The 14,728-nt window shown below is 48.9% G+C and overlaps 1 protein-coding gene across 2 annotated transcripts in view; it reads left to right on the plus strand.

The window, feature by feature from the left end:
- Positions 1–12,249: 12,249 nt before the first annotated feature.
- IGF2BP1 (insulin like growth factor 2 mRNA binding protein 1) overlaps positions 12,250–14,728 on the plus strand; it is a 58,532-nt gene continuing 56,053 nt past the window's right edge. The window contains exons 1-2 of one of the 2 annotated variants that reach the window (XM_075911557.1): positions 12,250–12,839; positions 14,098–14,158. In XM_075911557.1, the coding sequence (XP_075767672.1) occupies positions 12,665–12,839; positions 14,098–14,158 (236 nt within the window). In that variant the 5' untranslated portion in view covers positions 12,250–12,664. The remainder of the gene's footprint in view (positions 12,840–14,097; positions 14,159–14,728) is intronic. The other variant, XM_075911556.1, reaches the window with a different exon arrangement.

The raw sequence follows: 14,728 nt of genomic DNA on the forward strand, positions 1-14,728 counted from the left end.
CCATGAAATAAACAGGAAACCAGCCAGCTAATTAAACCCAATCAAAGCCACTTAGATCAGCTACATTAGGTCCATTGACCTACCGAGCAGGAAAATACCCTTTTAAATGACGTTTACACTAATGGCAATTAAGCCCGGCTGCATGAGAAAATTAAGACCCAACACACGTTAGGGGTGTAATAGACATGGCATGGAACCTCCTCCGAGATCCTGCTTCGTTGGTCCCGATAACGATGTTATTGAATTCCCCTCACTTCCACTGCCCAATGCTAATGGCAGCCATCAGTCAATCTACAGGCGGATTCTGTTTTCAGTTGCATTGGTACGAAACCAGTGGCTCCGATTGGGTCTCTCCCACCGTGGCCCCGTTACGCTTCTCCGATAGAATCCCTGGGGAATCCACTTGGTTCCCCTGCCTGCTCCAGCCGAGAGGTGCTGCAGGTGCTGTGTGGGCTGTGGGGTGCAGCCAGTGGGCTAGTGCCCATAGAAAAGGGGTGTAGGGGGATCAACGTAGGTTCAGGGGGGTCTAGAACAGTTTGTGCAGCGGGGGAGCTGGGTGCCATTGAACCACACTGCAAACCCTGCCTGTGGTGGATCCCACTTCAAGTCACAGAGCCCTGCAGACCCCTCCCTCCCACGCTGGGATGCCCCCCCAGGGTCCACAGGCCAATCCCCTGCTGTCCGTGGCAACCGCATCGATTCACCCCATTCATAAATATAGCAGATGAGAACCAGGCCTGTTTTCACAGAACCATTGGAAGGCCAGGCTGGAGGGGACCTTGCGAATTCATCGAGTCCAGGATCCTGCGCTGAGGCAGGACCAATGAACCCAGCCCTGACAGGCCATGTAGAGCCCTACATCGAACATTGCGGGCAGCCCCCGCCGGCGCCTGGAACTCCTTGTTCTGCGAGGAGTAAGGGAAGCGGCCTCCCGCGGAGTAGACACCGCGGTGGTTGGATGGCGTACCTTAAGCCAACCTGTCTGGCCTAGTCTAGACCAGGCTGTAGGAGTGTGAAAAATCCACACCCCTGAGCGAGGGAGTTAAGCAGGTGTAACCCCAGTGTAGACAGTGCTAGTTCAACAGTGAAACTCTTCCATCCACCTAGCTAGCACCTCTCAGGGAGGCAGATTAACTGTTCCAATTGGAGAACCCCCCCCCCCCCGTTGCTGTAGCAGGTGTCTACACCAATGTGCTACAATGGCGCAGGGCTGCTGTCGGGTTTCAAGCGTAGACACAATCTTGTCTACACTCAACAGGTTTGCTGATAGTGCTGTAACCGATCCCTCTGCCCCACAGCACAGAGATACAGCATAGCCCAGCAAAAGGGCACTTTTGTCCGGGTAAGGTACCTCCATTCCAGGAATGAAATAACGTCTCCTAACTGAAGCAAAAGACAGGACTATGCAGCACTTTAAAGATGAACAAGCTGGTTTATTAGGGTTTGTTTGTCTTTAAAGTGCTGCATAGTCCTGTCTTTTGTTTCAGCTAGACCAGACTAACACAGCTGCATCTCTGTCACTATCCTAACTGAAGGACACGGTGCCCATATAACTACAGCTACACTAGGGCTTTTACTGGTAGAAAAAAGGTCATTAAAATATGTTTTTTAAAAATCTCCCCCCCCCCCCCCCCGAAAGTAAAATCCTGGCAAAGGCATCTAGTGAAAGCCTTTATTTTCCTTTTACACAAAACAGATTCTGAAGCGCAAGCCAGTAGCTTTTCAAAGCGCTGCTGTGCCCATTCTTAATTAGGTGGGCCCAGAAGGACAGGTTTGAAATGGAGAGATGATAACAGAGTAACAACAGAAAACATTTTGTGAGTCACCCCAGCAGGGTAAGAAACACAACCCCGTTTTGCACTGCCCTGCATCACACTACACCCTTGTCACACCATGCCTGACAATGTCATGGTGTAACATGGATCCGTGCCACTTGGGCTGGTCAAACATTGGAAGCAGGACGAAGGATACGCCTACACAGCAACATTATTTCGAAATAACTCAGTCCGCGTCAACATAGCCGGCAGTTATTTCAGAATAAGGTTGAATACTGTCACGCTGGAGGACTTCTTACTCCAAATCCTGTAACCCTCATTGTACAAGGAGGAAGGGAAGTCGGAGGAAGAGGGCTCTACTTCGAAATGAGTGCTGAGTGGACACCCAATTTCAAAATACGCTACGCAATTGACGTAGCCCAATTTGCGTTGCTTATTTCGAGCTAAACCCTCAAAGGGTGTAGACGCACCCTAAGAAAAATCTGTGTTATCCACCATAAGACAGGAACCGTGACGGTCTCTTCAAATGATTTTGAGCTTCCATAAGACACGTCACCTCTACCTCAGTTTTCCCATCTGCCTAACTTAAAAGAGTGCGAAGATTTTAATCTTTAGCATTTGAGATCCTTAGGTAGAATGGGTGAGAGGAGGGGAAATTATTTATTAACCAAATACTCATGACTTTTAGACTGGCCAGGATTTGAACTAATGACCTAGAACATAAGAGCCTCGTATAGTCCATTATGTCAGCCCCCACCTAAGCAAACCAGCCCTAACCCAGAGAGCAGCTGTAATGGCCTTGTAATAACAATGCAATATAAGAGCAATAAATAGCTGCAAATAAGCAATTTGCGCTCGGCGCACGGTTGCTAATCAATACGCTGGAAGAGTGTCTTTATTACATGTGTTCTAGGAACTGAACTCCCAGCAACTCCGATAGCGTGTTTCTCCAAAGTGCAACACGTTTGTTTTCCCTTCATTAAGTTCCTTGGTATGGCGTGAAGTTAATAAGGTGAAATAAAAATCCATTAAAAATCCATCGAAAAAAACATTAAATAGTGCCCGGCTGTTCTGAGCTATGGCGATTTCAGTGCAATGGGAGCCAGTGGCAGCAGCGAGGGGCAGTGCCTAGGAGGGGTGGAAGGCACAGAGCCAGGTAAGTGCCCCCCAATCACCCTACTGCCCAGATCCCTCATCCCCATCACCCTCTCACACACACCCTCCTGCCGAGACCATGCACCCCTATTCTGCCCCTGCACCACCCAGCCCACCCTCAGCCCCCTGCCCCTGCACCCTCCCTTCTACCCAGACACCCCCACCCTCAGCCTCCTGCCCCTGCACCTTCCCTCCCACCCAGATCCCCACCCTCAGTCTGCTCCTGCACCCTCCCTCCCACCCAGACACCCCCCCTCAGCCCCCTACCCCTGCACCCTCCCTCCCACCCAGACCCCCCCCCCTCAGTCTGCCCTGCACCCACTTTGTCATCATGAGGGGTTGGCTGATGGTCCGCAGAAAGGTCTGTGTTGAGCGGGATGGGCTATGGGCCAAACGTTTGAGAACCGCTGCTCTAAAACTTTACACCTCCGCAGCCCCCTTCAGCTGAGGAGCTGAAATCCTTTGTCACACTTGCAAAGTAGGTCCGCATGAAAGGACGCACCCGGGGAGGGACTCAGGGGACTGTGGCTGAATTCCCTGCCTTGCCCCAGACTCATCGTAATTCGGGAAAGTGGGCAAGTCACCTGCCTTCACGGCGTGATTCACCTGGGCTCCTCTCTGGGTTTTAGCTCAACCCCCTGCACCCAGAGAACCCTCTGAGCTGGGTTTGGCCAGGGGATACTGGTTGCTCCCAGCCTCTGCTTTCACCTGCCCCCTTTGCAGGTAGGACCTGGACTAAAACGCCTGCTGAAAGACCCCACAAAGGGCAAATAAAGTTCACCTGCAACTGATGCAATAGCCTGGGAAAGAATGGCTCCCAGAGACGAACAGGACCTGCCGCAGGGCAGAAGGAAGGAGGATCCAGTAGGGGGGGTAGCACTTGGCCGTGGACACGGTCACATCTTGGCTTGGCTAACCCGGGTACGAGGCAATGCCTAGGATCACTGCAGCCACGGCCTAGGATCACTGCAGCCACGGCCTAGGATCACTGCAGCCACGGCCTAGGATCACTGCAGCCACGGCCTACCCCGGGGGCCACTTTTTCACAAGAGCTCAGCAAATAAGCCCCAGCTGGCTTGGGAGGCCTCCCCTGTTCCAAGCTGAGAGGTCAAATGGCCGATACTTTTGCCTGTCCAGGCACAATTAAAAATTGTGTCGAGCCAGGCAAAACTACGGACCGTTTGACACCCCAGGAAGAGGTGCCTCGTCTCCGGCGCGTGCGTCGAAGCAGAACAGCCGGCTTTGTGGACAAAATGGGTGCGGAAGGGGCCTGCTCTGCCCCCTGGAGAACAGCAGCCTCATTGACCCCCAGCTGCTGCAGTCTGAGTTGACTGGGGCAACTCTGTCCGGGCAGGCAGCAGAAGGCGATGGTTGAAGATCCAGAGGTCCCAGGTCTGATCCCACCAAGGGTGTTGCGTTACCCCTCTGCTGTTGAGACAGTTCCATGCCCAGCCCCGAGGTCCTGCCCCCGCCCCTATGTTTAAAAATCGGCCAAGGAAAGAGTCAAACTTTTCCTGTTTCCGACCATGCTGACCCGGCACCTGACAGTTGACAGTCGCTGTGTCACCCTCTGTGCTAGAGCGACAGCTGCCTTCCTGCCCCGGGGGGCTGGGCTCGGGGAGGCTCAAGGGAGCAGTGTTCCTGGGAGGTGAAACACCCCATATGTCTTTAAGCAACGACATTCCCGCTAGTTGCAAATACGCTTTAGAACCCACAGAGGTCGTCCGTGACCAGCTGTAACGGGTGGGCAAATACCGGCCCGCAGGCTGGCTCTGGCCCGCCAGGGTTAGCTCCCACCACTATATTTACCTGCATGGCCACAGCCAGGTACTAGTGATCGCAGCTCCTATTGGCTGCGGATCGCCGCTCCCGGCCAATGGGAGCTACAGGAAGCGGTGTCCCACTCCGTGGCTCTTCCTGCCACTACCATTGGCCAGGAAAGGGGATCCATGGCCAATAGGAGCTGCAGTTGCCAATTCGTGTGACTGTGCAGGGAGATAGAGCGGTGGTAGCCTGCCAGGGGCTCATCCTGGCAAACCGCTGCTCTGTCATTGCCCACCCCTGAACTAGACTCACCTGCCTAGCGGCTCCAGATTCCTTCATTGCTGAAAATCCAACCACAGCCAAGCTACCTGGACAAATCTAAAAAGCCAGAGGACGACACCCACAAAGACAAAGGCTTCCTCGTCCTCCCTCCATCTTTTTGTCCGGCCCCACCTCTAAGATTGCAGGCTCTCTGGGGCAGGGGGCACCTCTTTGTTCGGGGTTTGTACAATCGCTTGGCACAGCTGGGCCCTAATCCAGGGGCTTTAGAGGGATGCAAAGAAAAAATGAAAAATCAAAGTCATGTCTTCACGGCAAAGGGGGAAAATAAGACATGTTTTTACTTCAAGCCAGCTGCCTTAATCATAGAACCCTACAACTAGAAGGGATCCCGAGGGGTTATTGAGTCCAGTCCCCTGCCCTCACGGCAGGACCAAGCACTGTCTAGATCATCCCTGATAGATATCTATCCAACCTTCTCTTAAATATCTCCAGTGATGGAGATTCCACAACCTCCCTGGGCAATTTATTCCAGTGTCTCACCACCCTGACAGTTAGGAAATTTTTCCTAATGTCCAGCCTCAACCTCCCTTGCTGCAGTTTAAGCCCGTTTCTTCTTGTCTTGTCCTCAGAGGCCAAGGAGAACAATTTTTCTCCCTCCTCCTTGTAACACCTGTTTAGATACTTGAAAGCTCTATCATGTCCCTTCTCTGTCTTCTCCTTTCTAAACCAAACAAGCCCAATTCTTTCAGTCTTCAATCCTAGGTCTAAATATAAACATCAAAGTGGAGACACAACCTGTCATTTTTATCTCAAAAACGAATAGTCCTGTGGCACCTTAGAGACTAACAGAGCCTCCTGAGCTTTCCTGGGCAAAACCCACTTCGTCAGAGGAGTTTCTCAATGTGTCTAGATGACGTATCCTCCAGGAGGTGGCATAGGGTTCACCTGGATTAGGGTCATCAAGGCAAAAACTACCTATGACTTCTCTCCATTTAGATGTTTATTATTTTCTTTCTATTTCTTGCAGTGAAGACCTAATTAGAATGAAAAAGCTAACTGAGCAGGAGAGATTCGATTGGTGGGAGCTTCAGGTAACAAGAGAAAAGAATCAGTCTGGATCCAGTGTGTACATGGCAGGGGCGAGGAAATTAACAGCGCAGCTACACCAGGAAGGAGTTGGGAGCAAGCAGCTGTTGCAGTAAAGTGAGGTTTGTCCAATCTCACATCCTTACTGTCTTTTCCTTTGGGCAAATATTGTTGCCCCAGAACAGATGTAGGGCTGGTCCATAAGACGTATATAATTTATTAAGTGATTCACAATATGAACCAGAGCACAAGGGTCCCATTCTGTGAGAGGTAATAATCGTATGCATGATTAATTATCTTTAAACAAAAATCAAACGGCGTGAGGCAGTGAGCAACTAATTTCCCAATGTTACTGAGAGTTTACAAAGGTAAGGGGGGGGGATATGATGTGATGCTAGAGACTGCTCCCTTGAGTAGAGGATTTGAATTATTACTTCAAAATACAGGGCCTTGTTCTGAATTCGTTTAGGAGCGTAAATCTGGAATAGAGGCATTAGCTTCTGAATGAGTGAGGTGGGAACCTGATCTCACAGATCAGATATTTCCCTTTTAAAAAGCGTATTTTCATGGGAGCTTATAGATACACTCTGGAGAACAACATTTATTTTGTGTTGTGCAACCCATGGCAGGGGTTGGAGGTTTCAAGAGATCCCCTCCTCCTGGAGGTAAGGCCACAGGGAGATCAGCAGGGGCAGAATTCATCCTCCTAAATGCTTTGCAAGCTGTGGAAATGTTGCTTATTCACTGTCTCAAACCCCAATCTTTTCACCACTCATTCAAGTCATGGGTGAGGGAGAAGCCCCTAGAACTACCAATAGAATTTTTCACAGCTGTTGGAGGGGGGAGGGGAAGAAGGAGCTGTGAGAGAGCCCATAACTGATAGGTTAGAACATTCTGCTGTAAAAAAAATAGTAACCTATTAATATGGGCAGAAATGTTAGGAAATATGGTATCTTTTCCTAGTAGCTCTTGAAATACAGACTTCAACTGTATAGTTTTCTACTAAAGACAAGAAAGAAGGGGCTTGCCAAACTAAAACTGAACCAAAGCATGTTTCTGATACATGTGAAATGAAAAAAAGGCATTTTGTTCTGTTTGAATTACAACCTTTCTTTGCAAGTTTGTAAATCCAAACAGAGGCTCACATTGTTTTAGTCCTAGAGAATCAAAAACTGAAACTGACCAGAAACACACCTGAAACTGACCAGTGCAGGCTGAATCACATGCAAAAACTGTAAACAGTTAGGAAGAGAAACACAGATTTAAAAAAAAACCTAACACCTCCCTCTTTATGTTTTAGCAATTCAAGTTGGTGTTAGGAACCCAGGCAAGGTATTTTTTTTTCAGATGTGATTTGGTTTTTAAACCTAAGTCCCTTTCAGGGTTTTGCTTTGTGTTTGACTGAAGCACTTACAAGTTTATAAAATGTTCAGATCCCCAGGGAAGATGCAGCTGTAACTTTTTTCATCTTAAACACTAGATCTCTTTGATGCAGACTTGTTTCCATGTTGAAATTCTCACATATATTCCTGATTTAAGTGTCCTTTCCCAAAAGGAAAGTATATTTCTGATCTTTTGTCCTGAATTGCTGATCCTCTTTTATCTCTGTGCTTTGACCAAAAAATTACTTAAATTAGCAGATTTTAATTAAAAATGTTTAGAGACTCAGAGGATATTACTAGGCTAATTCAGACCTTCATCTGGTGTAAATGCAAACTGCTAATTTAATAATGAGTTTGGATTTCAAACAAATCTCTCAGAATTAGCTTTCAGCAACCAAAACTTCTGAGAGGAGAGCTTCTTTTTCCACTCATGGATATTTTCCATACAACACAAACTTATCAAAATATTGTTAAATTGTGACTCCACTTACAGTAAAATGAAATTCTCCAGTTATAATGGTCCTTACTTCTTTTGTCTTGAGTTTTCACTTATATATTCTACAAGCTCTTGCTTTATATTCAGATCCATCCAAAGAGTTGATTTATAATTGAACTGTTTAATTGTAATCAAATTAAAAATTAAAACCATTACTACTCTTGTGCTTTATATACTGTGTATTTTATGTAAAGCTCTCCACATGTGTTTATTTGGCCCTAGTGATGAAACTCTTTCAAACTGATGCTAACTGAGACTTTTCAAAGTTCTAGGGTGGTTGTTTTTCTTAATCTAAAATGTAATGTTGTATAAACAAGCTTTTTAACTGTGCAAGCAGTTAGAGAAATAAATTCATAGGAGGTTCAAATGAGAATTTGTAGAGGACTATCCATGTTTAACCTGTTCTTGTTTGTTACTAATGTACCAAAGAGATTTCCAACACAGATAATGTATCAGTGTTAATCTGAAGCAGAAAATAATAGACTTTACATGCATCTTTTCATAGTAATCCCACATTGGGGTGCACATCTCCTCCACCCTCCCCAAACACTTGCAAGACTTGATGCCAGGAAACTTTCCTAAAATCTAAGGGAAAAAATTGCTATACTTTTAAAACTCAGTAAGGGTATTTTTTTTTTTTTGCACAAGTGAAAGGGGAAGAATAAAAAGAAAACAAGATGCCAATGATACATTATTAAAATTTATAACATCAGAAACTTTAAGCTGAGAAACTTCCACTCTGACCAATGCCTCAAGCCTATACAAATCTGAAGTGACTTTAAAAATATACACAACCTTGTTTGGGGAAATATTGGAGAAAAGCTACATGCTTAGAAACCTGTCAGAATTCCTAAACTGCTTGAAAACTGTTGCTTACAACATTCATTTCTCAAAGCCTTCCTTCCTGGGTTTTTGGTGCAATTAGTAGGAACAATTAAATTTCCACAAGGAATTGTGTTTCTCTTAGTAGATGATACTTTTTGTGAAACAGTTTCTCCCACAATCAGCTAAAACATGGAAGTTTAACATTGTATGACAGTCTCCTCCTTGAAGTGAATGAATGAAAACCTATTTTCCTCAAGTAGATCAATGATTTAGCCTCCTGGTCTGTTTGCATTCCCTAAATACCTTGCATCTGGAATGCTCCACCAAGGGAAAATCATTTGACTGATATTATTTCTTATTTCAGATCTCAATTAAAGACTTCCCTCTTTGTTTGGATTCTTTTTAAGAGAGGCTTCCTTGATTTCGTTATTTTAAAGAATAATGTTATATGGGGTTGGTCCTCTGGACAGTAATAAACTATGACAAAAGTATTTTGGTCATGTTTTGAAAAAGATCTTTGAACCAAGTAATGGTCAGAACCATTCATTTATTTGACATTTATCTCATTCACATTTCAATATGAGGTTGCAGCAAGGTTTTCAGATATGTTGCAAAGAAGATTTGAAGGACACTTTCTCTATGCTGGTAAGTTTCTTTGCAAATTTCACTGCTCTGCTCTTTTCACCTGTACATGTCAAGCTTAAACAACAATCTAAATGTTTTCATAATAAGCATATGGCCACAGCAATTCCCTTGTAAAGAGTTCTCTGATGATTTTAGTTAGGTTCATTTTTTTAAAAAGCAGTATGCACATTTTTAAAGAAGGGATCTCAGCATTTTTGGTTTAGCTGCAGTGAAGAAGGTGAAATATTGCTGTTGTTTTTTTAAGATTCTAAGACAAAAAGTAATTTACAAATGATTTTTATGATGCTACTAGATATTTGTGACATATAATTCACACATTTTGTTGGAAATAGGAATAAATTACATGCAATAGATTACTGTATCTTGGAGTGATTGAAAGTTTGTTTACTACCAACTTCGTTTTGCTGCTGCTGCTTTGCATTCAAATCTATACTATATAAATCCTATTTTAAACACAAATCAAATAATTTCAAGATGGAAATAGATTGAAAATAATCAAATTAAGCAGCATATATTATAGTAGGGCATGTATCATCCAATGTGTGTCCATAAAAACCCACCATCCTCAACAACAGAAAAAAACAATAACCCCAAAACCCCAAACCCAGTGAGCAGTTATAAGAAATGGTTACCAAAAGAAAAGGAGATGTAATGTATTGTTTGTACCAAAGTTTCTGAGTATCAAGGCAGAGGCAATAGATCTAATTCAGACAACAATCCTTACACAAGGATTTTCCAGATGAGTTTTACTTGATGGGTTAAAATAACTGAAATGTCCATCTACCTTACCAACGTGCTTTTGAAACCCACCCTTAACATAATGAAGTCCATTGTAGCTCCTTCCCCCCGATAGGAAAGAAAACACGTGTCGGTAAATGGGGTGAGGATCTGGTTTAATTCAACGCAAGGGCAGAGCCTTCTCTGCACTCTCGCTGGGAGTTTACACATCATGCGCTGGTGGCGCGGTCTGTTTCCAACAGGGGATATTTTGGGGTGGGGGAGGGGAGGGGGTTGTGTTTAAAGTCCAGCTAACTGCGAAGACCAAGCCGCCGCCGCCGCCGCCTTTGCGGGTCCCGCAGCAGTTCGTGGAGCATTTCAAACCAACACACACACACTCCGCGAGCATGTGGCCAGGGCGGAGTTGCTGGTGCAGACACTTTTCCAAAGGGCCACGCGCTGCTGGGAGCGGTTCTCCGAAGGAAGCGCTCGGTGGCGGGCAGATTTTGCGCACAAGTCCCCGGCCTCCTCCCCTCCCCCTGGGGGGGGGGGTGCGGCGTGGGAGGGAGCTGCCCTGCCTGGGAAGAACCGGCGCCTCTCCCCGGGCAGCGCCTCCGCCGTGGGAAGCGGGGACGGGGCTGTAAATTATTTCGCCGCCTGCTTCCCACCCTCCTTCCTTCCTTCCTCTCCCGGGGTTTTACTGGCCTCCCACCAGGCGATTGTAGGAGCCGAGGGACCCACCCCGCTCAGCCCGCAGCGGCTCTTTCATCCCCCCCCCGACAATGAAGGGAGCGCCCCTCCCACGAGGGGGGGGGTTGTTGTTGTTTTCCTGGCGATCGCTACTACGACGCGCCGGGCTCCCATTCATGAAATCGAACCTCCGCGGCCGGGGAGCGCAGGGACGCCACCTGGAGTCTAGTCCCCCCACTTTGATTTAAAGGGGGCGGGGGGCGCCGCTGTTGCTAGTCTCCACGGCTCCCAAAATGAAAGGGTCCGGAGAAGAAAGGCAGAGACGAGGACAAGCAGGGAAGGTGGGGGGGGGGGGGGGCTTCATGCTAAGCAATTCCCAGCCCCTCCCCCCATGTGGCCAGGATTTGGGGGCGCGGGAATCCCCTTCATGCTAAGCAATTCCCAGCCCTACCCCCCATGTGGCCAGGATTGTGGGGCACAGGGGGACACCCCCTTCATCCTAAGCAATTCCCAGCCCCTCCCCCCATGTGGCCAGGATTGTGGGACGCAGGGGGACACCCCCTTCATGCTAAGCAATTCCCAGCCCCTCCCCCCATGTGGCCAGGATTTGGGGGCGCGGGAATCCCCTTCATGCTCAGCAATTCCCGGCCCCTCCCCCCCCATGTGGTTAGGATTTTGGGTGGGGTCTACACTCTGGCTTCTTGGCAGATCCAAACATGCGCCCTTTTGGAGGGGAGAGGTAGGGGAAGACCATGTGCACTTCTGTCCCTTACTCCCTCCTCCCCCTCCGGTTCTCAACGCCCGCACCCTGCGAAAACCAACGGGGGGCGGGGAAGCGAGAAGCAAGGATTTCATTCACCCTTCTCAGTCGCGGCAACGTGATCTGCCCCCCTGCCTCAACCTAGTTCCTGGAGAATTTCTCCCAGCCCCCTCCCCCCATTCCTCCTTTTGTGGCTTCAGTTCTCCTCCCTTCTCAGTGCTCCTCCAACAGAAGGGGGGGGGCAGGGTTACATCTTCCTGTCCCTCCCAAAGAATCTCTTCTTATCGAGTGGTGTTTAGGGCCCCCCACTGATCCCGGGAGGTGGGTTACCATGCCCACGGAAAGCCCGGGACTCCACGTTTCCCCTTTGATTAAGAAGTTTACACCGGGCAAATCCCATTCAAGCCCTTGGAAGCCATGGGGGGAGGGGAGGGGAAAGGGGCAGCTGTGTGTGTGGGGGGGGGTGATGTTGAGAGAAGACTGAGGGGGGCGAGGAGACGGAGATGAAGTGGGGGGGGTGCCCCCCCCCCCACTCTAAAGCCTACCTTGGGAAATAGTAAATAAAATAGTAAATTTTGTTCTCACCACCCAGGGCCTGCCCAGCCCGCATGCCCCTCCCACTCCAGGGGCCGGGCCTTGGTCCCCACCACGTGGCTTCCTCTTGCAAACATTTTCACTCATTTTTCCAGGTCGATTTTATTTAGAGGCGGGCTCCGAGCGCGACTCGCAGGAGTTGGAGGCTGGAAGGAACCAGCCGCCGCACTTTTCCCCAGCCCGCCATACCAGTTGAACCCACCCCCTGCCCCCATTGTAAGCACGAGGCATCCCACCTCCCCCGGCCCCTCCCTAGAGGACCCCCCCCTGGAAACCAACTCGCCTTCCCAGCTCTTGGGCTCCAGTTTGAACTGGGAACTTTCCCCCTTTTTTGGAAAAAAAAAAGGGCGGGGGGTGGACGTGCCAAACCCGCCCCCCACCAAGAATCCGCAAAGAAAAGTTGGTCCCCCCCCTCCCCAGCCCTCAGAGCCCTCCCTCCCCCTTCCCCTCTTCACACCCACCCACCTACCAGCCACATCGCTGGGGCTCAACCATGAACAAGCTGTACATTGGGAACCTAAACGAAAACGTGACTCCAGCCGATTTGGAGAAAGTCTTCAATGAGCACAAGATCTCCTTCAGTGGCCAGTTTCTGGTGAAATCGGGCTATGCCTTTGTGGATTGCCCCGATGACCAATGGGCCATGAAAGCCATCGAAACTTTTTCTGGTAAGCAGCTTTTCTCCCCCCCCCCCCCCCTTTCCTCCTGGTGCGGCACCACATCTCTTTTAGCCTCCCCCGCCCCGCAGAAATAGCCCCACTCAGGAAAGGGGGGGCTGCTCTTCTAGTCCCCCCCTTCCCTGCTTTCTCCTGCCCCCCACCCCCGTCCATCGCCTTGGTGGACACGCAACTCAGGCATGGCCCTCCCATTTCGCGAGTGGGCCGGATCCTCTGGCGTCTCTCGGGGCCTCCCAACAGCCCAAATAACAAAGCTGCCCCCCCCCCGCAGCGAGTCGCGTGGGGGCCGCGAAGGCCACGCGGGGCCAGCACCCGGGATTCCCCAGCCAAGTCCCTAGTGGGGACCTGAAATCCCCGATTCACCCTCCCTGCCCCCCAAAGAGCTGGGCCGGACCGAGTCTCTCCCCTGCGTTCAATCAGGGAGCCTCTCTTCCTCCCCCCTGCAGCCAGAGCCCCCCACAACCGGGCGGGGGGCCCCCTGAATCCAGCCCCTCGCTTCCCTCCAGCAGCACTGGGCCCTTCGGGGCTTCCCAGCAGCCAGCCCCCGCCCCCCAGCATGGCTCCCCGCAAGGCGTGGGGGGTCGCGATCGGGGTGGGGGTCCCGTCTGCAGCGGGGTGGGGGAGGGGGGCGTTGGACTGAGCCATTTTGATTCGAAGCTGGGGCTTGCTGGGGGCATGTGGGCTGTGGGTAGCGCGGAGGTCGCCATGCTGTTCTCCCCGAGAGAAACTAGGAGGGAAGCAAACACGTTTCTGAGGATGCCAGGCGCGCCCCAATCCAAACCCTCCTGTGCCCCCCAGATGAAAACCAGGGGCAGGGCGGCTCTCCCCGTGGTTTCAGGGCGAAACCCCTTCGTTCCAGGGAGGGACATTTTTTTTTCTCTTGTGTGACACAATTCTGCCCCAGAGAGCTTCCCACACAAAAGCAGCAGCAAAGACTCGAGCTGCCCATTTAATTCTTCCCTTTTGCTGAAGCAGAGACTTCCCTGGTCCAAACACAGCCCGGGGGAGCGAAGGAATCCAAGAGCCCTAGCCCACATTTCCCTCCCCACAAGCCCCTATCCTTCATGCCTTCCCCCCCAGCTTGAAACCAGTTTTGTATTTCACAAAGTGCCCTCGCAGAGGAATCAGAAAATGCAGTTGGTCTGTGTAGGCCACTGGCATTAAAAAAGAGCCATGGGCAAGAATGAGGCCCAAAGCTTTCTGCATCCCACCCTACTTAGATTTTAAAAAAGACACATTTTGTTTTTAGGGAAAGTGGAACTGCATGGAAAACAGCTAGAAATTGAACATTCAGTGCCTAAAAAGCAAAGGTAATACAATGATTTAATTCCTCTTATTTTTTTTCTCGTTGCAAAGATACAGCTAACTTACTGGGAGCTGGGGGAGAGGTTTATCCTCACAATTAGGTGAATGTGAAATTAAATTGAAGAAACAATTATCTCTGCCCAAAGCTAGGCATGAATCCGTTCTGGTGATCCACCTTTACATGTCATCTTTGTCTAAATTAATTTGGAAGTAAGTTTACACACACACACAAACAAAAAAGGAAAAAAAGTAGGTGTGGGCCAAGAGGGTGAATTGCTGAGATCTTGCTAAAGATACTGTGCAGTTCACTGCTCTTTTGTTCACTCCAAAATCCTTTTTTTTAATTTAAAATTTTGAATATTTAAAAAGAAATTGTTTTATTTTTCTAAATGGGAAGGAGGGCTTATTTTCTCATTTTGGGCCAAGGTGTAGTTTAAAGGAATTGAACTGAGGAAAATAGCCCAGTTTCTCAAAGATAATAATTACAGCACAGGGAGAAATCTTCAATTTCCTTTCTCTCGCCTTTAAACATGGAAAAAGTGTCAAGTATAATTTCTTCCAGTAGATTTTTTTTT

Source organism: Pelodiscus sinensis, chromosome 29 (assembly GCF_049634645.1).
Source record: "Pelodiscus sinensis isolate JC-2024 chromosome 29, ASM4963464v1, whole genome shotgun sequence".
NCBI lineage: Eukaryota > Metazoa > Chordata > Testudines > Trionychidae > Pelodiscus > Pelodiscus sinensis.